The following is a 26005-nucleotide window of genomic DNA, read 5'->3' as shown; positions in this document are numbered from 1 at the left end:
CTGGGTACCTGGCGAGGTAGTTAACATCTCCTAGCCACCGTGAAGATGAGAGAAACACGAAAACTCCAAATATACAACAGCAGGCGTCAGGGTCGGGATCGAGCCCATGACATCCTGGGTGCCAGGCGAGGTAGTTAACATCTCATAGCCACCGTGATGATGATGAGAGAGAGACACGCAAACTCCAAATATACAGCAGTAGGCGTCAGGGTCGGGATCGACCCCACGACATCCTGTGTACCAGGCGAGGTAGTTAACATCTCCTACCCACCGTGATGATGATGAGAAAGAGACACGCAAACTCCAAATATAAAGCAGCAGGCGTCAGGGTCGGGATCGAACCCACGACATCCTGGGTGCCAGGCGAGGTAGTTAACGTCTCAGAGCCACCGTGACTTGTGTAAGTTTGCTGGCCAAGCATTATCAGGCAAAAGCCTCCTTAAAACATCATTCTTGGACTCAGTTGAAGCTCTCTCTCTCTCCCTTCAGGATCTTCACTCATTGTGTAGCTCTGTTGGTTCAAACCACTGCTTGTCGTGAGGGTTATATTTGACCATGACCCCGCAGGTCAATGTGGATTCGGCGAGGGCGTAGAGCATAGCAGTACGGTACAACAATGTGCATGCAGTATTGGTTTTTATCCGGTCTCAATTCCTAGCTGAGCTTTAACAGAGCTTCTGACGAGATATAGTTTGTTCATAGATAGGTATAGTTAGGTGTCATCCATGTTACTGCTGTTCAACTACTCAAACAGCATTATTATTATAATGTATACAATACGATAACGAAGTGTGTTCGGTTTAATGGCAAGTCTGATTTTTTTTGAAAACATTAAAGCAAACAAAAAACACGTTAACGGTATGAGGACATTTGTTTTTAGTCAATGTTGTCTATTTAGCTGCATTTGTTTAAGGCGGCAAAGTCTGCACCGGTTTCGACCTCCGCGTGTCTCATCAGCGGTGTTAAGATGATGCCGCTGCCGCCGCTGCGTGACACTGCGAGTGGCCACGCTGGGCCTTGGGAGAAGGGAGGGGAGAGAGAGAGAGTAAATAATAAAATAACTCTTTACAGAGGGGGGGAAAAACCCTTAAAATAAAAATATTAATAAACATAGAGAGACAAACCTTCCTCTCTCACTCACTGCAGCAGACACGGACACACAACCCCCCCTAGAGTGATAAAGTGTTCCACGGCGGATAATACTTCACTACGATCGGGCATTGTATCATCATCAGCATCATCATCAGCAGCAGCAGCGGCTGCAACCGACATGCCGAGACGAAAATCATCAGCAAAGGATGACGACGACGATGAAGATGATGATGCTTTGGAAGAAGAGGATGATGATGATGTTGGTGATGGCGAGGAGGACGACGACGTTGATGGTGACGATGACGATTCGATCATCCGCCGGGGCGTGAAGCGAGCCCGGCGAGACGACGGGCGAGCGAGCGGCAGCGGCGGCGTCATCATCGTCACCTCGTCATCATCGTCACCGACACCACAGCCACCATCATCACCACCCGCACCACCATCGTCGTCCTCATCATCATCACCATCGACATCATCATCAGCAGCAGCAGCGGCGGCGGTGGCGGAGCGGACGGCAGCCAACGTCGTCGTCGGCAGCAGCAGCAGCGTGAGTAGCGAGACGCCTCCAACTTGACACAGACGCAGGAGGGGACGATGATGATGGGAGCCCCGGGGGGGGGGGGGGGACAAAGGGACCGGCAAAGACAAAGGACGACTTGGCGACCCCCTTTGTGTAATCCACTGCTGGATGAATACCCTTTACCCCCCCTACCACCCCCCACCTACCCCCCCAGGTCAGAGACAAAGATCTCTCCCCCCCCCAATAACAGACTGTTGGGGCAAGCGCTGTGCGGCAGGGAGGGTGGTTCAGCAACTACGCCCGGCCGCCTTTGTCTTCCCGGCGGCGATGCTTACACACCGCCGCACCAGGCTACTAATTTTGAGGCTAAGCCGACCTAGTGGGGGGTGGCCCAGGACGGGTTCGCTTGGGGTTGTCGGTGGCCGTGAGCGGGAATCGAACTCGGGAACCGCTGCCCAGCGGGTGTCGTCGTGGGCGCAGCGCGCTAACCTCTGCGCCCCCCCCACCACTCCCCCCCCACCACCACTCCCCCCCCCCCACCACCACTCCCCCCCCCCACCACCACTCCCCCCCCCCACCACCACTCCCCCCCACCACCACTCCCCCCCCCACCACCACTCCCCCCCCACCACCACTCCCCCCCCATCCCACCACCCCCACAACCCCCCCCCACACCCCCCCCACCAAACCCCCCCACCCCCCCCCCACCAAACCCCCCCACCACACCCCCCCCCACAAACCCCCCCACCACCACCCCCCCACCACTACTCCCCCCCCACCACCCCCTCCCCACCACCACCACTCCCCCCCCCCTTCAATGTAAAGTCCGAGTGAGGAGCTGACAGAAGAGTTGTGTACACACACACGAGGTTTGTGGAGTGAGGGAAGCTAGCGGAGAGGCAAGAGAGATGTAAAACTACGTTTTGTTCATTTGACCAGGTAAGGCCCCAAATCAGTTGCGTGGTGGCCCTATTTTTAAGATGCGAGCTGGCTATCGCAAATGATAGCCCCCAACAAAGTGGGATTGTCGTCATGTGGACAGTTATAGCAGTCAAATACTCTAAGCGCGTGTTGTTGATTACTGAATGTGGAGGGAAAATCCGGAGGACCGGGAGATAAATCCACACGACCAGGGGAAGAGACACTGAAAACTCCAAATATACAGCAGGCGTCAGGGTTGGGATCGAAACCCACGACCTCCTACATACCAGGCGAGGTAGTCAACATCTCATAGCCACCGTGATGATGATGATGAGAGAGAGACACGCAAACTCCAAATATACAACAGGCATCGTCAGGGTTGGGATCAAACCCACGACCCCCTGTATACCCGGCGAGGGAGTTTTCCCTGCACATTTAGTAATCAACATCACGCGTTTTTGAGTATTTGGCTGATGTAAATGAATGTCCACAGGAATGTCCACAGGATGATAATGCGCTCCTTTGAGAGCCAGGTCGCTCCTTGGCTGGTAAAAAATACAAATAGTGTAGTAGTTTAGATAAGACCTAAGTGCAGTGAAATGAGAGAGATAGCGCGGTGTGGAAGAACAATTGTTGGCGTCGTGTGTGCCTAATACAGGTTTATTTGGGGTTAGATTTCGCGTAAATATGTAAATGTGTCGTTAAACCCGCCACCACCCGACACAGCCAATTAGAAAGATTTGTCACGTAAACAGAACGTGCCAATTCGTTACTCGCACAGCAACGCCGGTTGTGTGTTGGAGAGCTTTGTTAATGTGACAACCCTAACTCATTGTTTGTGTCGGGTGGCGGCGGATTTAACGACACATTTTTAGTTACGCGATCTAACACCCCCCCCAAAACAAACTTTGTTACGGATATCGCTGTCTCGTTATGCCTATTTGAATTTGTTTGTGAGATTGTATTACATTATACTGGTAGGAACCTCCTGGTTACACCAGCCCACAGGGGATTATTGTGTCCGTCCGTCGTGCATCAAAAAATGTGAGGGGTGGGGCTGGGTGGAGAGGGAAGGGTGGGGGGGGGCTGGGTGGGGAGGGAGGGTGGGGAGGGGCTGGGTGGGGGGTGGGAGGGATGGGGCTGGGTGGGGAGGGGCTGGTCACCCCGTGGTGCCCTTATAAAACTCAACGTTTAACCTACTCACGCCGGTTTGTGCCCGCCCTCACAGTCGGCCATATTTGCGGAATACACCACGCCGCCGTTGACCCTGGCCATTGACCGAGCAACCCAACGTTCCTACCAGCTCCCTCCGCAGGAGGAATGTGTTCATCCCACTCCTCTCTCTCTTTATTCGCGAATCCTGGGGCCCCTTTTGCAGCGACTTTCGTGACTTATTTTTGTTCTCTTCGCTTTGTGCCCAGCACCGCCACCCCGAGCACTTTTTCCCGACATCCGAACGACGCAGACGTCAGTAGACACTGTGAACAGGTTTCTAAAGTCTCTCATCTGCGTTGCTTTACTGATTCACTCGGACCGGAGACTTTGCAAAGCTTGTGCGCAGCGGAGGGCAGCGCCGTGTAAGTGCACATATCGGTGAAGTATGGTCACATAATACCACCACCACCACCACCACGCATACAACCACGACGATGGGCGTGGGCGGCCTTCATCCAGCAGTTGATTGATCATGTCTGATGATTCACAGTCTACAATACAGTCTATATACAGTGTACAATACAGTCTATATATATAAAACAGTGTACAATGGAGTCTATATAACAGTGTACAATACAGTCTATATACAGCATACAATACAGTCTATATAACAATACAGTCTATATACAGTGTACAATACAGTCTATATAACAATACAGTCTATATAACAGTACAGTCTATATACATATAACTGTACAATACAGTCTATATAACAGTACAGTCTATATATATAACAGTGTACAATGCAGTCTATATAACAATACAGTCTATATACAGTGTACAATACAGTCTATATAACAATACAGTCTATATAACAGTACAGTCTATATATATATAACTGTACAATACAGTCTATAAGTTAACCACCGCCAAAAGACAGTAATGACACGTAAATGTTGTATTTTTTACAAAACGATCGCTTACGATTCGTTAATGTTTGATATTTGATTCGTAGTGCGTTTAAATTGTATAAAGTTATATGAATAAATACCGCGCGTTGCTATGGTGACGGTACAGTACACTGTACAGCCTCGATATGCATTTGTTCGGGACAATAGCGACACGGACCACGCACACTTACACTAAATTAACGTCTATTTTCTTTAAAGATATCTAAATTAACATTTTTCTCACACAAAATTACAACTGTACGCAGTGCCGAGCGCGCAGTGTTGAGTACAGTGGTGGTGCATGGGGCCAGCGTTGCCGCGGGGGGTTTTGGCCTTTGCAGGTTATAAACTTAGCAAGCTGCTAAGTTTATAACCTCGCGGTTGCTATTGTGTTTGTCTTCTCTGCAAGTTTGTCTATTTTAATGTGTTTCGTTTGATTTCCCCGTGGTGCAAAGACGACACCGCCACGACCGTGTTCGCGTGCCATCTTGCCACTGTATGTGGGCATTGCCACCCGTCTCGTATTTTGCGGGACGCTTCTAAGCGTTCCCATTACTTTTAAGTAGGAACCCACTGGTTCCACCAGCCCACAGGGGATTATTGTGTCCGTCCGTCGTGCAGGGAGGGGCTGGGTGGGGAGGGAGGGGCTGGGTGGGAGGGTGGGGCTGGGTGGGGGGGCTGGGTGGGGAGGGGCTGGTCACCCCGTGGTGCCCTTATAAAACTCAACGTTTAACCTACTCACGCCGGCTTGTGCTCGCCCTCACAGTCGGGCATATTTGCGGAATACACCACGCCGCCGTTGACCCTGGCCATTGACCGAGCAACCCGACGTTCCTACCAGCTCCCTCCGCAGGAGGAATGTGTTCTACTGTGATGCTGGTGTACCATTGCCATACTTCACCACGCTGGGTGTCCCATGCACGCACATTCTTATAGGCTACCTTAATATTAAAAATATATATATAAGATGCGACGTTTTGGGAAATAGGCCTTGTGCAGCACTGCCAACGCTACGTGTTGGCAACGGAGGGCAGTGAATGAAAGTCCACTGCTTTACTTGTTGTACTGTACGTCTTTATACACCGACGCGTCTGTAGGCTCGCATCCAGCAGTGGATTGTCATAGGGATGTCAAGTCTACAGGTAGTGTGTGTACTCCAACGCATTTCATTGTGAAGCTCCTCGCTGAGGCTCACGGCTCGTTTTCAGCAAAGGTTTGTGCATTTTGGGCGCCCGAGTAGGTGCATTTTAAATAATTTTTCATCAGTTAAAACCTCTGTGACAGCAGGCGTGGGTGAAGTATGTCCAAACAGCCTCCACGAGTGGCACGGTGTGGGGGAGGAATGAATCCAGCAGTGGATTGACAACGGGCCCACAAACGTAAACAATTCCCAGTCTCTGACCTGACCATTAATGGGTGACCGGGGAGAGAGACAGGGGATAGACACCCAGACCTAGGGCTAATAAAGCCACGAGGTTAGTATTGCTGCTAAGTGTCTCTGACCTGGTCATTATTAAGCAGTATGCTCGACCTCAAAGACAGCTTCAAAATAAATATATCCAACCCATAAAGCCAAAAATACATTTGGGTTGTTTAAATAACATAAAGCGGGCATTGTCATGTTAACTCTTTGTAATCTTCATAACAATAATGATCTTGATTTGAAGCTTTAATGACTGCAGGAATTCATACTCTCTGGTTCTTTCGGTAAAGTCACGTAGATAGAAAAAATAAAAAGAACACGACGTTTTGGTGCCAACAAGCTCAATCATTGGAAGGACGTGATAAACCACGTCAAGTTTTAACTGCTGGGATTTTCACTCACCCACCCGTGCTGTTTTCGTTTACTAATTCAAGCTCATTGACATGCTAATTTATCCAGCCCCCACCCGTCCCTGCACGCCACAACCCCCCCCTCCCGTGCCTATATAAAGCCACAACAGCAGATCATTATTTCTCACCTGATGACGGACGCTTGTGTTGCGACCGAAACGTCGTGTTCTTTTATTATTTTTTCTTCTATCTACGTGACTTTACCGAAAGAACCAGAGAGTAACAATAATGATGTGGTGATTTATATAGCGTTGTCGTCCATTCCGTGCAAATTGCATCTCGCAGTTGCTGGGGAACCGCAGGCAAGCTGTAAGGCAGCAGCCAGGCGGTAACCTGGCGCTATCAACAACTGCCCAAGTTCTGCAGTGCTCTTTTTATCAAGATGTTTTCAGGCAATATTTGGAAAAGTTCATGCTTTTTTCCACCTTTGCTCGTGCTACTTCACGAATCGGCCCCATCGTTGTGTGCATTGTCTCCTTTGATCCTGCAGAGTCTCGAAGGTGCAAAGTTCAGGGGGCAGCTGCTGATATGCGGAGCCACCAACTGGGATCTGGTTGGGCGGCGGGAAGTGCCTAAGCAACAAGGTCTCCCAGATGCTCCCCCCCTCACCTTCACCCCTCCCCCCCAAAACCAACCACACTTTCACATGTGCTTCTCCATTTCCACTAATGGGGGGCTCTTGTTCACTGCAAGGGACTGGAAAAATCCCTCTTCCTTAAATGTATCAAAAACCGCGGGAAGGCAGCTGTGCCAACTGTACTTGTGAGTCCTAACGAGAGCGAAACCAGTCTACAGTTGTCTTTGTTTCACTGCTGCTGACTGGAATGGACACATTTTTTCAACTCATTTGGTCGGTGATGTAAAACCACAAAATGGTCACACATTCAGTTATTTTGAGCCGGTGGTCTAGGCTCTAGAGCCTTTGCACATTGAATGTTGCACACCTCTGTGTGTTGTTAAATAGACACATTTAAGTGTGTGTCTGTGTGTGCTGGCGAGGAGCTGGTGCATCTGCCAGTCATCTCAGTCAACCCATGGCACCTGCTGGGTCTGTCCCGTGACCCCCTGTCACGTGGCCTCACAGTGCACGTGGCCTGGCACAGGCACCGTGGTGACATTACCGTCACTAAGTGGCGAATGGCGTGTGTTGGTATATTGGTGTTGGTGCGAGGAGCTGGTAACCCTGCCACGTTAAATTCAGTGACCAACGGACTAGGGAGAGAAAATCTTAATTCAAAATAAGCATGCACCTGATACCCCGAGGCGACGAGCTTCCATCGTATTCCCCGGCCCAACCCCAATCGGTGGAGCAGGAGACTGACACCACATTCTCGGGGAGCCACCAGAAGCAATAGGCAATTGCTAGAGCAGGCCACATGGAATTTCAGATTGCTCGCTGGTGAGGAGAGGTCGTGTTCTTCCTCTGTTGGGAGCTAGATTGTTACTGCCTAGACTTCTGTGGGAGGCAAGGAGGTCTGGTGGATTGGTTCTGACTAATAGAATAACACAAGAGGTGAATAGTCCTCTACACAGGGCAAAATGCAATGCAGCAACAGTGAGTAGCTCTTCTGAATAAAATAATGAGGATAACAGAGTTTGGTGTTGGGATATGGGAGGCTGTGAGTCCTGAGCCAATGCAGACTTCCTTCCCCATCAACAGGAGGTGAGCAATGGTGGTCAATAAATCTTTATTATTACGTGCCAATATCGCCCTCAATAAAGTAGGCATCGGTGCACATTACAGCAGAAATGGAACGGTCCAGGGGCACTAGATGAATATTTGAAGAGGGATGAATCAGATGCCTTCTATGACCTCTTGTCCCAGGTGTTGGCTAAAGTGGCCCTTCGGAATACAGTCATCTTATTAGGTGACTTTAATGCTCGACCGGGTCATGACACGAGCACTAGGGGTGAGATTGATTGCAAGGCATGGGTCAGATCAGTTCAACGATAATGTTAGCAGGCTGATAGATTTCTGTGCAGTCCATGGGCTTGTAAGGGCTAACATATTGTGTAATTGGATGTATGTTGGATCACACCAAGAAAAAACTACTGGACTGTGTAGTGGCTCATGGCCAACAGCGGCGAATATTTGAACCGGTGCTGGGCCTTCCCTGGGTCGACTCAGCCTTAAATGAATAACTGGTGTGGTGTGTAAGCATCAGCACTGGGGAGACAAAGGTGGTCCGGCATGGTGTTGGTCACACCATCCCCTCAAGTGCCGTGCCAGCCTTCAGAGGTGTTTGCCGCTAACAGCTCTCGCCCCAACAGCCCGTTAAAGGTGACACAGAGGATTTTTTACTTTGTTATGTATACGAATGTTTGTGTCTGTATCTATGTGTATTATACGAGTGTCTGTGCGTGCTTCAGCATGTTTTCCTCTGTGTCTGCGAGTATATAGCTGTATTGTCTCTCTGTTTACATCTTGGTCTTTGCAGCTGCATTCCGGAATTTGGGCCAGAACCTGTGGGCCCCTCACCGCTACGGAAGTCTCCGTGACATTGCTGTGAGCCGTGTCATCACGGGCCCGTGTGCAGCTCACAGCCTCCTCATCTCCACACGAGGGCTCGTGTACAGTTGGGGTGACGAGCACACGTGTGACATACACAAAGACAAAGATCCCTCCCGTATAGCCTTCACAGACTGTTGGGGCAAGTGCTGTTAGCGAGCACCTATAATGGCCGGCACAGCAACCGAGGGGGGTGGGTTGCTAGCAACATGCACGAAGGCCTTTGTCTCCCGAGTGGCGATGTTTACACACCGCACCAGGTACTCAATTGAGGCTGAGTCGACCTATAGGAGACCCAGTACTGGTTCAGATAATCATCACTGGTGTTGGCCATGAGCAGGAATCAAATTCGGGTCACTGTGTTCGTAGTGCAGTACGCTAACCACTACACACACACACTTGTACAGTTATAGATATTCACAAATGCACACGGATACAAAGGCACTTTTACGCACAGACTTATAAAACATAATGCACTGCATGCATGCAGGCGCACATGCATTGTTGGGATGAGTCTTGGATGAAAACATTTCTAATTTCGCAATTACGAGACAATTAAAGATATTTTTCATAACATCATTTTGCATTCATGTAAAATGTCTTTGTACTAACAACAGTGACATCACCTTTACTAAAAAAAAGCACAAAAGTGGCGGAATATTAGTGACGTCACTTCAGGTTTCTCAGATCAATCTGAATCGATGTAAAATTTTATATCTAGGCCTTATTTTGAATTTTGTTTATATTCACAGTAGTCTCTCGATTATCAATGCTAATGTCGGAGAGGATGGATACAGATAATTCAACATCGTGGATAATCAAAAATATAAATTTTCCGTGGATTTCTATGCCAAAAAAACACTAACATAGGTAAAGTTAATAAAATACTCTTTCTATTTATAACAAATACGAACGATCGATGGACCGATCAATGCGCGTGCACAGTAATAACACTTTCCTGCTCCCGCACAGAAGACTCGGCCCATTAAGTGGATGACAGCAGCAGAACCATGCCAATCAGGATCACGTAGATTTCGGATTAACCGGAGCAACATATTTGGTCAGTTGAAGCACTTGACTTGTAATACACGTTTCCTAGAATAACAATGTATAACTTTTTAGATTATTAATTTGGGCTTAAGGGAAAATCCACGAGTTATTCATTTATGTCAAAATTTCAGGTGCGCGGTTAATCAGCAAATCGGATAAACCGCATGCGGATAATCGAGAGTCTACTTTATATAAAAAAAAAATCAGGAGCAAATTCCTAGTAATAATAGTGAAATACTTCAAATCTTATTATGATTACACTTATTTAGCCAGGAAAGCCTCACTCAGTCTGAATACTTGTTCAAGAGGGTCCTGCCAAGTTTTACGCAGATGGGGATAATGATGTTTGCTGTGTAATCCTAATTGAGTAATTTTCCGGTATTTTGTTCAATATTGGGATGTTTCGTCAGCAATGGGTTACATTGTATGTTATTTTAGCCACTCCAACAGCCTGTGTGTCTTTAGAGAAGGACCTTTGTCTATTTTGTGTGTGTGTGCGCACGCATCTAAGTGCTCACTAACAGCACTCACCCCAACAGTATGTTAAAGGTTTTAGGGGGGATCTTGTGTGCCCCATGGGGGAGCGGTAGTGTAGCGATTAACACACTGCACTATGCATCTGGTAACCTGAGTTCTGTTCCCGTTCAAGACCAATACCAGTGCAGAATATTTTAACTGGTTCAGGGCCTCCCCTAGGTCACCTCAGCCTAAAATAAGTATCTGGTACGGTAGGTAAACATGAGCACTGGGGAGACAAAGGCAGTCGGGCACGGTACTAGCCACCAACCCCCTTGTGCACCATGCCAGCCTTCATAGGTGCTCGCTAACAGCACTTGTCCCCAACAGCCTGTTAAAGCTATACGGGGGATCTCTGTATTTACCTTTGCAGGGCGGGGAGAGAAAGGGCAGCTGGGTCACGGAGACACATGTCGTGTGGACGTCCCTCGAATCATCGACACGCTCAAGGAGTGCGTGATCGTAGACGGGGCTTGTGGGAGGAGTCACACGCTGTGTCTCACAGGTGAGCTCACCTGTGCTTTCACATCCTCACCCCCTCATCTGTGAGTGCAGTTAAAAGCCAACGGATCCCTGTCAGGTTAGTCACGTGTCCCTGTCGTGCGGCAGGTCACCCGCTGGTAACATTGCTGGTATCTCTTGCGGTAACAACCATTGAATTGTTACACGCCCACCCTCCCCTCCGACCCCGCCCCTGGTTGTGAAACTCCCCACTGGTGCTCCCCCCTCTGCCCCCCTCTCTCTGCCCCCCCAGCTATGGAATTCCTCACTGGTGCCCCCCCCCTCTCTGCCCCCTCACCCCCCCAGCTGTGGAACTCCCTACCGTCAACCCATACGGTTTACCCCTTATTTTTGTACAGGGAAATTGAGTTTTCAGGTCCATTCTGCATACAGCTGTTTCAATACGGGCAAAGAAAAATCGATCTTAAAAGTAAATTTTTTGTGTTTCTCCCTTGTCATGGGACTTTGTAGGACGAATGTTGACATTTATAAGGGCACGGGGTAACCAATAAGGTCTGAGTTGGTCTGTAAAAAGGGGTTGTCAGGTATGCTCCTAAGTCCCAACTAAAAACAAATTTTAAAGAAATAAAAAAGATTCCTTATATTTGGCATTGCACCTCTCTGGCCCAATTTCTATTCCCACCAAATTCGTTATTATCTTCGTCCTTTTCACGCACGGCAACTTGACACATTGTGAAAGACGCCCGATAAAGTGCATACTATGATTTTTACGCTGCCGGGTGGACAAAGAAAGACAAAAAAAAAATAGAAACTTGCCCCATTGGTCAACTGCCGTGCCGAGAGATTAAACCACACTGGCTACATATCGATTAATTGCAAGTCCAGCTTTCTGACCATTTCTTCACTGTGGCAGCATCTCCTCTTTCCTGAGTAATTATCACACGAAAAAACCCTTGAGATGTTCTGCATGGGAGGCACTGTATTTATAGTAAATGGTGATGCTAATGCTGGTGATGACGACAACGATGATGATGGTGATGATAATGATCCGTTGGCGTGACCTCAGACACGGGGACCGTGTATGCGTTTGGAGAAAACCGTCTTGGGCAGCTGGGTCTGGGAAACCAAACGGATGCCGTGCCAAGCCCAACGCAGGTAACGTCAGCACTTTACAAGTGTGTGCTTGCGTGCGTGTTTTGGCACATGCCCAACCACCACATGCCTAAGGAGCTTCTGTTTGACCAGATAGAGGGAGCTAAACGGGCACGACACGGGCTAGAGAAGAGATGGACTGATGCGGTATGGGAGGATGTGGAGCTGAGTGGACTTGCTGTCAAGATCGGCCTCGATGGAGGAGGCTCGTAAAGGACGCTGCTGGGCAGTTGGAGGCAGTCGCCCTCTAACAATAACGGAGGGCAGAGAAGTGATGCTCACAACAACGAGAGGAATTTCGGGTGGCTAAAACGCAGCAAGTTGGCACAGTAGGGGGCACAGCTGGTGCATCTGCCTGTCATCTCAGTCAGTCAACCCACGGCACCTGGGTCTGTTCCGTGACCTCCTGTTAGCGAGCCTTGGACACTTCACATGGCTTCAAAGTGCACCTGGCTTGATACAGGTGCCGTGGTAACGTCACCGCCACTTAGAGGCGAATGGTGGCTGTTGTTGGCACAGTGGGGAGTACAGTTGGTGCATCCGTTGTGCCATCTCAGTAAATCCATAACACCGGGATCTGTCCCGTGACCTCCTGGATCTGTCTCCTGCCAGGAAGCCTTCCACGCTAGACGTGGCCTTGAAGTGCATGTAGCCTGGCACAAGCGCCGTGGTGAAATCACCGCCACTTGGTGGGAAATGGTGTTGTATATTATTATTATTAATAATAGATTTTTGGCTGATGCCACGCAATAATCTGACTAAATTGTGTAGTAAAGACCCTCCACCACCCTACGCGGCCAAGAAAATGTAATTGTCGAGTGTACAAATGTTTAGTATGCCAATTATTATCGTTTCAGATCACCGGCAAGTTTAATAACATTCTCACAGGCAAATGTAGTAATCGGGTATGAGGTGTCATTTAAAACTGCACTGGTCATAATTAGGACAAGATCCAGGATTGTATTGTGACTTCCTGGCTTCTGACTTCCTGGATTCTGGGTGGTGGAGTGTTCTTAATGACACAAATATGGCAAGACACAAATATGGCCTAGTGCAAAAATATATTCTAAAACTGCACATTGTTTCATGTTTTCCACTCTTGACTTATTCTGACTTCCCAGGCCCTGTCACAGTGAGGCTTGATGTACTTGATCTTTACAATGTACTACTATTTAAACACATTCCTGCGGAGGGAGCAGGTAGGAACGTTGGGTTGCTCGGTCAATGGCCAGGGTCAACGGCGGCGTGGTGTATTCCGCAAATATGGCCGACTGTGAGGGCGGGCACAAGCCAGCGTGAGTAGGTTAAACGTTGAGTTTTATAAGGGCACCACGGGGTGACCAGCCCCTCCCCACCCAGCCCCACCCCTCCCACCCCCCACCCAGCCCCACCCTCCCCACCCAGCTCCTCCCCACCCTCCCCACCCAGCTCCTCCCCACCCTCCCCACCCAGCCCCTCCCCACCCTCCCCTCCCCACCCAGCCCCACCCCTCCCAGCCCCACCCTCCCCACCCAGCTCCTCCCCACCCTCCCCACCCAGCTCCTCCCCACCCTCCCCACCCAGCCCCTCCCCACCCTCCCCTCCTCACCCAGCCCCACCCTCCCCACCCAGCCCCTCCCCACCCTCCCCTCCCCACCCAGCCCCTCCCTGCACGACGGACGGACACATAATCCCCTGTGGGCTGGTGTAACCAGAGGTTCCTACCAGTACTATTGAGTATATTACCATGTAAAGCCCACTGCGCAGTATAGCTCTTTTTCAGAAGTGACCTGGTCACAAAAGATAGCTCAACGAAGTGGCATATAATGTAGAAACTTATAGCAGCTACATTTCTTGAAACGCACGTTGATTTTAAATGTGGAGGGGAAAATCAGAACGCCTAAAGAAAAATCCACATCACCATAGGGAGAACATGCAAACTCCAAATATATAGCGGGCATCAGGGTCGGGATCAAACCCACGACCTCCTGTATACCAGGCGAGGTAATTAACATCTAGCCACTGTGGCGCCCTGTATTGATAATATGAGTAGAGAGATGCAGTGGGTTCGATCCCGACCCTGACGATCCCCACCCTGTTTCTCTTTCTCCCTGTGGTCACTTGGATTTTTCTCCAGGTCCTCTGGTTTTTCCTCCCACATTTAGAATCGATATGCCTTTAGAGCAGTGGTTCTTAACCTGGGTTCGATCGAACCCCAGGGGTTCGGTGAGTCAGTCTCAGGGGTTCGGCGGAGGTTAAGACACACACCCGACTCATATGATTCGTGATGACACGTCCGGCTTGGCCATCATTGGCTGCAAGTGATCACGCTACATCGCTTGGCCTATCTGTGCTGCAGGGAATTTGGTGCGCTCGGTAGTCGACTTGTGACTGTCGTGATGGTACGTCGTGTGATGTTTCTTAATATTTTAATCCCTTCATACTAACTATGTCGAGCAAAAAAAAGAAAGTGGTCGAACGAATATGTACAATATGGATTCACATATATAACGGAACGTGATGGGAGTCAGCGTCTTAACTGCATGATTGGCAATGCCAAGTTGAGCAATTCTAGTCTAGCACCGGCAAAACTAAGGGAACACTTCCTTAAGCTGCATGGAGGTGGGGAATACAAGAACACAACGCTCGCTGAATTCAAGGTAAAGAGAGCCAGATTCGATGAAAAGGCTACTCTGCCTGTTCTCGGCTTTGTACCCATCAACAAACCGATCCTCACAGCATCGTACAAAGTTGCTTACCTGATCGCAAAGCAGGGCAAACCACACACCATTGGTGAAACACTCATAAAACCAGCTGTGTTGAAGATGGCGAATATCATGCTGGGAAAAGCGGCTAAAGTTAAGTTATCCCAAATTCCTCTTTCAAATTACACCATCAGCGACAGAATAGAGGACATGAGCAAAGACATCTTGGCTCAAGTAGTTGCAGATCTGATTTCAAGCCTGGCAAAATTCAGCCTGCAACTCGATGAGACCACAGACGTTTCCAATCTAAGCCAGCTTGCTGTATTCGTGCGCTATGTGAAAGACGACGTGATAAAGATTTTTTATTTTGTAAGCCTCTTACAACAACAACTAAGGCAGCCGATGTGAAGAAACTTGTGGATGACTTCTTCAAAGACAACAATCTTTCGTGGGATATGGTTTCTGCAGTTTGTTCGGACGGAGCTCCAGTCATGCTGGGAAGAAAGTCTGGTTTTGGTGCGCTATTGAAAGCCGATGCACCACACATCATTGTTACGCATTGTATTAAAAATTGTAGTGGAATGCGTGAACTATGTGCGAAATAGTGCTCTGAGGCACCGCATCTTCAGTGAGCTGTGTAAATAAATGGGCTCTGAATTCGAGGTACTTCTGTACCATTCTAACGTTCAATGGTTATCCCGGGGACAGGTGCTGAATCGTGTTTTTGCCATGCATGTGGAATTAGCCCTGTTTTTGCAAGAGCACCAACATTGTCATGCAGATTGCTTCCAAAATTCTGAGTTCATTCTCATTTTAGCGTACATGGCTGATATCTTCGCAGCTCTCAATCATCTCAATCAGCAGATGCAGGGCGGTGGAGTCAACATCATTGAAGCGGAAGAAAACCTGAAGGCTTTTCAAAAAAAGCTACCGTTATGGAAACGACGAACAGAGAACGATGACTTCGCAAACTTTCCCCTGCTGGACGACTATGTAAGTAAGATTGAAGATGTATCTGAAATCGGAGACATTTCTGTACCCGCGGAACTGAAGCAAGCAATTGCCACGCACTTAGATGAGCTTGCAAAGTCTCTCGACGGATACTTCCCTACAAGAGAGTCATATCCAGCATGGGTGAGACAGCCGTTCACGTTTAGTGTTGAGACAGCAGATGTCAATGATGAATACCTCGACGAAATCATTGAAATTCAGCAGAGCCAGGTTCAACAGCAACTCTTCAGAACAACAACGCTCTCAACGTTTTGGTGCCAACAAATGGTAACGTACCCTGTTATTACTAAGAAAGCCCTGGAGATTTTCATACCGTTTGTTACAACATATCTTTGCGAACAATACTTTTCGAGGATGCTGGACATAAAAACGAAGAAAAGGAACAGACTTTTTTGCGAAAATGACATGAGAGTGGCACTTTCCAAGGTGAAGCCGTGCATTTCTGAACTGAAAGGCAACAGCAGAAGTCACACTGATTTGCAGTAAGTATTCATTATTTTGTTTTTGTGTGAAAATCATGTTTTGCTGGTTTTGTTCTTTGAACACAGTGATGTTGATGCACGGTTCATTTTATGCACCAGTAAAACATATACCTATGTTTTGAATTTTAAAAAATCATATTTTATTTTTCCAATTAAGAAGGGTTCGGTGAATGCGCATATGAAACTGGTGGGGTTCAGTACCTCCAACAAGGTTAAGAACCACTGCTTTAGAGTATGTTGATTCTGAAATATACAGGCGTCAGGGTTAGAATTGAACCCACAACTTCCTGTATACCATCTATGCCACCGTGGCGCCCTTAAACGTCGTGTATAATTTCTAAGTTGGGTTGTTGTTATTTTTCTATACATTAAGAAGCTGTTAAAGTGCGTGTGACAAGGTCCCATCCGTGAACAATACAGGAAAATGATTGTTAGACAATGGGTGCGGACGGTTAACTTCCTTTCCCCTGCCACTCATCCCCCTGCGTCTCCCCGCCCCCCCTACCCACCCCCCCCCTGGCCCCCGCCGCGTGCAGATAGTCTACAGCGGGAGGCAGGTTGTGAAGGTGGCTTGCGGTGCGGAGTTTAGCGTCTTCATCGACTGCGACGGGAATCTCTTCTCCTTCGGCTGCCCAGAGTACGGACAGCTCGGTACGGCCACGCCACAAGTGGGGATCATTGCGGCACTCCCTGGGCTCTTACAGGCAGCTCAGTTCACTTCAGTTTATTTTGAAGTACCCTGTGAACTAAGAAGCTCTCGTTGAATCGGGTATCATCAGCAAAAATCGGTTCCCTGCCACGCATAAGATAATGGTCGCAAGGAAAATGGCAATAAAAACAAATACGTGAGAAAAAAATGGCAAAAAATCACGTAACGTAGCATCCTACCAACATTCTTAATTTGGGAGCTTTCGTGACTGCAGGAATTATTCTTTGGTTCTTTTCGGTGATGTCTGTCTGCTTGTATGCCGGTCTATAGTTTTCTAGTTAGTTTTTTGTTGCTATTTCTTTTATGCCTGATGATGATTGCTTGTGTTGCAATCGAAACGTCGTAATGTGTTGTTTTATTTTGATTTATTATTTTATTTTTAGACGTGACTTAACCGAAAAGAACCAAAGAATCCTACCAACATGCCAACCGAGACGCTGCGGTTGTAACGGTTATCACGCCGGACTTACGATCCAGAGATCACCGGTTCAGGTGTAAACGATGCCGCAAAGTTTATGCAAATCCTCAACCCCTCAATCCCCCAACGCCTCTATCCACCTGCAATGGGCCCACCACCTTTAGGCGGTGGCGGTAGTGGGGTAAAGCGTGGGGCACTCCCAGCCTCTTACAAGACGCGTGGCCAGCGTGGAAGAGTAGGCCAAAACACCCTCTCGAGTGGCTGTTTATAGTTGCTTCTTAGTGTGGAGGCCCCTACTAACAGCAGTGCTCCACCTTTATATGTGTACGTGGAGGTCAGCCTATGACCGTATCACTCGGGATGCAGTCAATCTCGTCAGATTCTCAGAAGCTAAGCCGGCTTGAGCCTGGATAGGGCTTGGATGAGCGATTACAATGAACGCAACTGGTGGATTTTTTTTCTTCCCAGGGGGCGTAAAATCTGTTGTTGCATTATACTTCTACGCTATCACGTCTATGTTGACTTCACCTACCTGCACTGACCAGCGCAGTGAAGTATGGTCAAATTGTTCCCACGTCACGTGTGGCCCTCATCCAGCAGTGGCTTTATAAAGCACTGTGAGTGTAAATGTACACATGGTACAGTGCCAAAATGTCACTCAAAGTAATTAAGTGCCTGAATATATCAATGTCTTCATACTGTGCGTGTGTGTTACCGATGGTTGGAGCGGTAGTGTAGCAGTTAGCGTGCTGCACTACGAACCCGGCAACCCGAGTCCAATCCCGCTCACGGCCAACACCAGTGATGATTATCTGAACCGGTCCTGGGCCTCCCCTAGGTCGACTCAGCCTCAAATGAGTACCTGGTGCGATGTGTAAAACATTTCCACTAGTTAGACAAAGGCGGCCGAGCGTGGTGCTGGCCACCTAACCCCTCGTGTGCCGTTTTGGCCTCTATAGGTGCTCGCAAACAGCACTTGCCCCAACAGCCTGTTAAGGCTAAATGGGGAATCTTTGTCTTTGTTACCGATGGTTGGAGCGGTGGTGCAGTGGTTAGTGCACTGCACTTTTTCCTGAGTTCGATTCCTGACCACGGCTAATATCAGTGGCCAATGACATCTCAACTTGTCTTGGGCCTCCCCAACGCGGTGGTGAGATGATGACTCCCTCACCCGGTATGCAGGAGGTCGTGGGTTCGTTCCCGACCCTGACATCTGTATATTTGTTGTTTGCATGTTCTCCCCATGGTCATGTAGATTTTTCTCCGGGTCCTCCGTTTTTTCCCTCCACTTTTAGAAACAATTGTTTTTAGTATTTTTGGCTACTAGAAATTTCCACGTGATGATAAGCCACTTCGTTGAGCTATCATTTGTGGTCAGGTGAAAAAGAGCGATATTGCTCGGGGGACCTAGCCTGGAAATATGAAACATAGTTTAATTGTTTTAGATCAACTCAGCCTCATCATGAACCTGGCCACACCATTCCATATTTCTTAGGTACTCGATAAATATAACTCGGCCCTACAGCGGTGCTCGTGGTTTCAAGAGGGATCTTCGTCTCTGTGTTCAGGCCACAACACAGATGGGCGCTACATCGTGCGGGCGCAGAGGATAGAGTTTGTGTGCGAGCTCGCTCCGCGTCGACTGGCGAGATTCATCGAGAAAACGCGCGATGGGCAGGTGCTCACTGTGCGGGGGGTGGTGGTACGAGACGTGGCATGTGGGGCCAACCATACGGTACGTGTGTGTGTGCGTGCCCGCTCACGGCCAACACTGGTAACGATTATTTGAATTGGTCCTGGGCCTTCCCTAGGACGACTCAGCCTCAAATGAGTACATGGTGCGGTGTGTAAACTTCGTCACTGGGCAGACAAAGGCGGTTGGGCGTGGTGCTGGCCAACCACCACCTCGTGTACCGTGCCGGCCTTCAAAGGTGCTCGCTACAGCACTTTCCCCCAACATTCTGTTAAGGCTATACAGGGAATCTTTATGTGCATGATTTACCAGTTCATGGCCAGCTCAGATTTGGCAGTGGAGGTGTCACATCAAATAATTCGAGCAGCAGTGTCTATTCATCGGTTGTCTAACGCTGTGTGGCAGCTGCTGCCTGGCTTGTCGCTCGACACGAAGCTTCGGGTCTTCTCGGCCACAGTCATGCCCTCCCTTCTCTATGCTTGCGAGACGCAGACCCCTTTACAGAAACATCTGTGCCGGTTTGAAACATTCAGGGCAGGCTTGCCTACGATCCATCCTGGGTGTAACCAGGGTGTAACCAGGATGGATTGTGTGAGGAGCTCACAGATCCTTGAAAGGTCTTGACACTGTCTCATCAGTGAGCTCCTCCAGCAAGCGAGGACACATTGGCTTGGTCATGTAGCCCGCATGCCCAGTCACAGCATTTCCTAAGCAGCTTCTGTTTTGCTGGATAGAGATGGCAAAACGGTTTTGGCATGGGCAAGAGAGCTGGGCTGATGCGGTATGGGACATTTTGGAGCTGATTGCACTTGCCGATGACCGGCACCAGTGGTGTTCAGAGTGGCCACCGTGGAGGAGGCTCACGAAATATGTCACGAGGCAGTTGGAGGCATTCTCCCTCTAGCAACGAAAGAGGATGGAGGTTGCGATCTGCTAACATAGCATACACACTTGTTGTACTGAGACCAATAGAGGTCGACCCTAATGCATGCACGCGCACGCGTACGCGCAGATCGCGCTGGACACGCGGGGCCGTGTGTTCACGTGGGGTTTCGGAGGCTACGGCCGCCTGGGCCACGCCGAGCAGAAGGACGAGCTGCTCCCACGTCTCGTCAAACTGCTCGACCGGCCGGCGCCCGCGGTCAACTCGGTGCGCGCCGGCTACTCCTGCACCTTCGCCATCAACGTCGTCGGTGAGCGCTGGCGGTTTGACGGCCGCGGCGGCAGTAACGGCGGTCGCAGTGGTTTCCCATGCGCCATCCCGCCGGCTGAGTGTCTTCGCGCTCGCCGGTCGTCCTTGAGTGATGACGGTTGACGGTCCAGGACACCGGTGGTTTTACGGCGACTATTCTGAGCATTTAAATAATGGTTCTGAACTACCGTGTTAAACGATGATCATTCTGAACAAAGGTCGTACTGTGCAGTCCTGAACAATTCTGAATGACGGATCTGAAGAAAAGCACTTCTGTACTCCCGTTACCCTTAATGATGATTCCGGTGAATGATTTTGAATAGCGGCGGTGGTGAACTGCGATGGTTGTTAAACCGTCTCACGCTTGTGAACACTGCCTGCAGGAACGCTTTACTTCTGGGGCTCCACCAACACGTCGCGTGACCCGACCATGTACCCCAAGGCCGTCCACGACCTGTGTGGCACCCACGTGCGCAGCCTCGCATGCGGGTGAGGCTCACTCGCCCGTCTGCTCGCTCGATCGCTTGTTCCACACACTCGCTCGCTCGAGCAACCAACTTGCTCAACTACTCCCTCGTTTGCTCACTCACTAAACAACATCACTCAATTGCCTACTCCCCCGGCCCCCGTTACCCAATCACCCGCAGAAAATGGATCGCACGCATCGTCACTAAATGGCGTGCTCGCTGATTCACTCGCTGAAACGTTCGCTCCGTCCAAAAACCTCACGCGCAATCTTTCGCTCGCTCGCTCAAACAGCGTGTGCACACACACATGAACACCTGTACATGCTTGCCTGTGCGTGCATACCTGTGCGTGCTTGCCTGTGCGTGCTTGCCTCTGTCCGTGTGTCTGTGCATCAGTAAAAGCAGCATCCTCATCACATCAGATGACAGCACCATGAGCTGGGGCCCATGGCCAACGTACGGAGAATTGGTGAGGCCCTTCCCACCATGTAAAATGTGCACACACACACGCACGTATACACAAATTGCTCCATTGAGATTACGCGCGATAATCATTGCCAGACCAATACCAATTTGCAGCCCCGGTGCCGAGTCACCTAAAGCCCACAAAGGGGCAGCTGCCACTAGGGGGGTGCCACCCTTTTGAAATGCGTTGAGACGGTGAAGTCACTCGTTGCATGTGAAGCGTTCTGAGATGCTCCAGCATCTCATCACTACGTACGGCCCTTTTAGTCAGTCCACTCCTGGATGAGCGCCTTCCCTTGTCCCTGTGGATCGCGGAGGGTTACTTTATCACAATTCAGTGTGGGTTGGTGGACGTGGGGAGCGTGGGGCCGGAAGCATGTAAGTACAGTACCGCTCTCAGCTGCCCACCAACATAGTTCAGCAAGCCACCTGTGGCACGCTGTTTGTTTTTTTGTGGTCGTCCGTGTGAGCGCATCCAAAAGACGTGGAGACTCGGACCCAAGCTCTTATTTGAGCCGGGCACGGCCCTATTGAGCCCAAGCATGACCACAGCCCAAGGCCTGCGACTGCAGTTGCTAGGAAACGGCGCAACTCTCTTCGGACGACGACCCGGGTTCCTTAGCATCCACCTGCGTGGCAGACGGCGCGCGTTATTTTTACGGTTTCTACGCGCGTTTGCAGGTAATAGCCGGGGGTGGCCAGCCGGATTCGAATCGCGAAGCTCCGCGCCAAGCGGCGAACCGCGCCACCACTACGCTAGGCTGCCCACCGTAAGCGAGTGAATCTAAGGGCGGCATTTCCTGCTCCTGCGGGCTGGCGCAGGAGCACGCTTGCTCCCGTAGCGGCCACAGCGTCTGCGTTTCGCTCCCTCGTTACCCCGCTTGTTGGTTTCTGTTGTGTTGTGCGCAGGGCTACGGCGAGGGAAAGCAACGCTCCTCCTCCGTGCCCCAGGAGCTCAAGAAGCTGAGTGGCATCCACATTCACGAGGTGACTCCCCTCACAGCTCATGGCTACAACACTGGCAGGCATGCGATGACAACAATACCGCTTACCTCTTCTCTCTTATCACCCACTCTCTTCCTCTGCCCTCCATTCTTTGCTGCCCCTCCGCTATAATTCCATGGTCCTGGTACAGATGGGCCAATATAACAGTGAATCGAACCCATGCTCTTCTTTGCTGCGAGCGTTGCCGCTGCGCTGCCGCCCCGCCCCTGGAACACGACACGACACATCCACCGCTAGGCCTTTTTGACAATCCGTTGCTGGATGGGGGCCTCCCCATGTCGTCGTGAAGGGGTCGTGGGGGGGGATCTGACCACACTTTACCACGCTGGTCAGTGCGGGGTTGGTAAAGGCGTGGAGCAAAGCTGCGTGAGCATAGAAGTACAGTACAACGATGATTTTTATCTGTACTGCCTTCTGCTGTAGTCGCGTAGGCTATAGCAACCTGTTGTGCACAGTGGTCACCCATCCAAGCGCTATCCAGGCGCAAAACCTGCTTAGCTTCGAAGATCTGACAACCATAGCATTTCAGGTAAATTGGAATATGATTGGAGATGCACATTCAGGCAATTGTTAATGTATACTTTCCAACTAAAATTGAGAGCATTCATGCATTAGCTCTGTCCATAATAACTCTGGTAAAGATGGTCCAATATAATTGAAACTCCAGGACAGTGTTTTTCATTGCAAGGCCTGCGGGCCACTGGCGGCCTTTAGTGTGGCCCTTCTGACAAATACACAAATAGTGAAAACAACCCCCCCCCATCATCATCGTGCTGCTGTCAAACCCTCAATGGTTTCAAATAATGTGTGTAGCGGACCTCACACTGATGATGTCTTATTGGCGAAAGTGGCCCCCTCCCCGCCTCTGAACATTAGTGAAGAACACCGCTCTAGCATAACGTTGTGTTGCCTTTTAGGGTGCTACCCTATAGAAAACTGGGCCAGATTAATCTAACGGTTGACCTAAAAACAGCGTCGGCGCCCCAGTTTTGTCGCCTCTGCTGCCCTCCTGCTCGACCCTGCCGCCCTCCCCTCCCAATGACGTCATTACTCTCGCGAAGGAGTTTTCCGTGAACGTCGCGCGACCTCGCCCGGTTTGTTGCACAGCTGTCAACCCATACGGTTTACCTGGATTCTTGTACAGGGAAATTGAGTGTACATCCGTTTCATACAGACGTTTCAATACGGGAAAAAAAAATTGTTGTTGTCGGTTTGTGTTTCTCCCTTTTGATGGGACTTTGTAGGATGAACGTTGAGATTTCTAAGGGCACGGGGTGACCAATGAGGTCTGAATTGGTCTGTAATAATGTATGGCACTAATAAGGGGTCAACAGGTATGATGGTGCGACGTCACCGGCCGCTGATTAAACGATGCCCCAAGGATGGGAAAAACGCATTTGGAGAGAGAGAGGCCAGCCGCGGAAGCCGTGAAATGTTACAGGATTTCCTCCCCCCCCCCCGGTCCTCGTTTTGTGCGGTGCAGGTGGCGATGGGATTTGCGCACTCCCTGCTCTTGGCGCGGGACGAATCGGAGGAAGACAAAGCTCTTGTCCATCAGATCCCAGAGTACTGCCCCCGTGCCCTTTGATGAAGTCTGCCACTAGCACGCCGGTGTTACTGTCGGGGAAAAGATGTCCCGACTGTTGAGGTGGCTGGGTGGCTCAGCGGTGCAGAGCGCTGAGCTGGAACCGCTGACAATCCTCTGGGTACAGAATCCAGGTGACAGCCGCCTGTGATTTAGCCGGGTTCTCAGGTGCAGTGAGTTTGGTGGTCTCAGTTCCGGTCACCAACGAGTGCACACACGCACACAAAACAACATCGCCATGAAAATGAGCTTTGACACTCCATTTAGCTTAATTACGGCTCTGAGAATGAAAATATCGGTTTGGCTCTCTTGTGACAAACATTGGCCTCAAAGGCAGAGTGAGTGGGAAATTGCTATCCCATCTACTGTGTGGACCAGAGGCCACTGAAGGGATCTCAGAGGAAGCTCGGTGATATCTGCTTCCGTGGGCTGTTTTTAAACACGAATGGACGCACTGCTCTGCGTCTCATTGACGCGATGCGGATAGCGCAACCGGGGATAAAATCGGGGAAGATTTTCCCCTAAAAAGAAAGTGATCTCACTGTTTGCCGCTTCGAGGTCAAGAAGCTGTCACAGGCAGTGGCCCACCTATACCATCACACAGAGCTGTCACTTCCTTTTCACAGTTCCCACATCTGCTGCACAGGTGATACACCATCTGGAAGGTCTGCCTCTATAGTACCACCACCCGGCTTTGTCTCCCACCCGTCACGACGTCGATGTGTCCTTTGAGGGCCGCTGTTACAGTCTCGTGTACAGCCCATTTGTCGCTCCACTGCTGGACCCCCCCCCCCCCCAGGACATTTACGCCGGTAGGTGGGGCGCTGTGTCTTTCGGCTTTGATGAGCGTTGGGATAAAGCAGGTGGGGGGAGGAGGAGTCAAATTTCGTCAGGGCCTAAGTGGGCTTTCACGCGATGTTGATTCTTTCATGGCCCGGTATAAGTGATGCAACAAAATATATTCGTCGATGGAGCGACGGTGATTTTTTTTTAACGATTGTAGTCGACGATGACCGCCGATGAGCAGACGAGAATCATTGTGCGTGACGACGGCAGCGAGGCCAAAGCGCGACCGAGCGTCGTGACGAGACGGGACGGGACTCGCGGAGTCCGAATGAACGTGTAAGCGGGCCGAGATGGTTGAGTAGCGTCGCCCTAGATGAGAGACTCCGTGCACTGAGGAGACCAAACTCTCTATGACCGTATGGTATAGACGAACGTTCACCGAGTTAATCGATTGGCTGAACTGATGATTTTAATGGGAGGGCTGGAATTGCTCGCCCCTTACCCCCATATTGAAGAACTAAGAGTGTTTGACTGAATGTTTTGAGTTGACTAGACCCAAAGAATGACAGGTAACTCACAATCTTAAGACTTTCTCTAAAACTCCAAAAGGCTACCTTTGACTAGTCCAAAACTATGACCAAAATGACATGTTAAAAAAAGTTAACACTGTTAGCACAGTGGATTGACAAAAGCGGCTGTACATTCACAATAAACAAACATGTTAACAAACAAAAATATCTAATTTGTGCTGTGCTTTAATGACCAGGACACATGGGGTTATTTAATGTATTGGTCAACAAATCACATAGGGTTATTTAACTCTTTTATCAAATGTTTAAACGGACTTATATTAACATGAATGCGTACATGAATTGTCTTTTGAAATTAATCTCGGACTTGTTCAAAGACTGCTGGTGTAATCTTCTTGGTTCTTTCGGTAAAGTCACGTAGAAGGGAAGTAATAAAATAAAACATAATAAAACAATTCTCACGACGTTTCGGCTACAACGCAAGCAGCCGTCTTCAGGTGAATAAGACACTGCCAAGCTTGGAGCTTATATATAAGCTGGGTTGGAGGTGGAAGAAGAGCGCCTTGACAAAACAATGTGCATATCAAGAGGAATTTAGCATATTCATGGGAAATGCGTAGGAGGTGGGCGGGGGGGTTTCAAAGTCATTATGCCCATGCATTATGCAGGATTAGCAGCATCAAAGGGAGAGAGTAGCGGGTAGCATTAACAAGGCGCTCTTCTTCCACCTCCAACCCAGCTTATATATAAGCTCCAAGCTTGGCAGTGTCTCATTCTTCACCTGAAGACGGCTGCTTGCGTTGTAGCCGAAACGTCGT

At 49.6% G+C, this 26005-nt stretch overlaps 1 protein-coding gene across 2 annotated transcripts; it reads left to right on the top strand.

Annotated features, from left to right (window-relative positions):
- Positions 1-1157: 1157 nt before the first annotated feature.
- On the top strand, positions 1158-24668 carry LOC144945115 (protein RCC2 homolog). Of its 2 annotated transcripts, none has more exons than XM_078873382.1 (12): positions 1158-1639; positions 6962-7055; positions 8910-9053; positions 10920-11051; positions 12075-12163; positions 16874-16988; positions 19033-19199; positions 20170-20350; positions 20733-20838; positions 21222-21285; positions 22191-22268; positions 23770-24668. In XM_078873382.1, exons 1-12 carry the CDS (start codon positions 1271-1273, stop codon positions 23872-23874), a joined length of 1644 nt encoding a protein of 547 aa, XP_078729508.1. In that variant the 5' UTR covers positions 1158-1270; the 3' UTR covers positions 23875-24668. The 2 variants fall into 2 exon arrangements, with proteins under 2 accessions (XP_078729508.1, XP_078729507.1); XM_078873381.1 differs by having other exon boundaries at positions 21213-21285.
- Positions 24669-26005: the final 1337 nt, after the last annotated feature.

The sequence above is a fragment of the Lampetra fluviatilis genome, chromosome 36, assembly GCF_964198595.1.
Source record: "Lampetra fluviatilis chromosome 36, kcLamFluv1.1, whole genome shotgun sequence".
NCBI lineage: Eukaryota > Metazoa > Chordata > Hyperoartia > Petromyzontiformes > Petromyzontidae > Lampetra > Lampetra fluviatilis.
The sequence above is the reverse complement of the archived record's forward strand: the minus strand, read 5'-3'. Positions and strand labels throughout refer to the sequence as shown.

Coding starts and splice junctions, on each gene's coding strand:
- LOC144945115 (XM_078873381.1), top strand. CDS start 1,271: ATGCCGAGACGAAAATCATCAGCAAAGGATGACGACGACGATGAAGAT. Junction 19,200..20,169: donor CATGTGGGGCCAACCATACG/GTACGTGTGTGT, acceptor GCGTACGCGCAG/ATCGCGCTGGACACGCGGGG. Junction 21,286..22,190: donor GGCCAACGTACGGAGAATTG/GTGAGGCCCTTC, acceptor TGTTGTGCGCAG/GGCTACGGCGAGGGAAAGCA.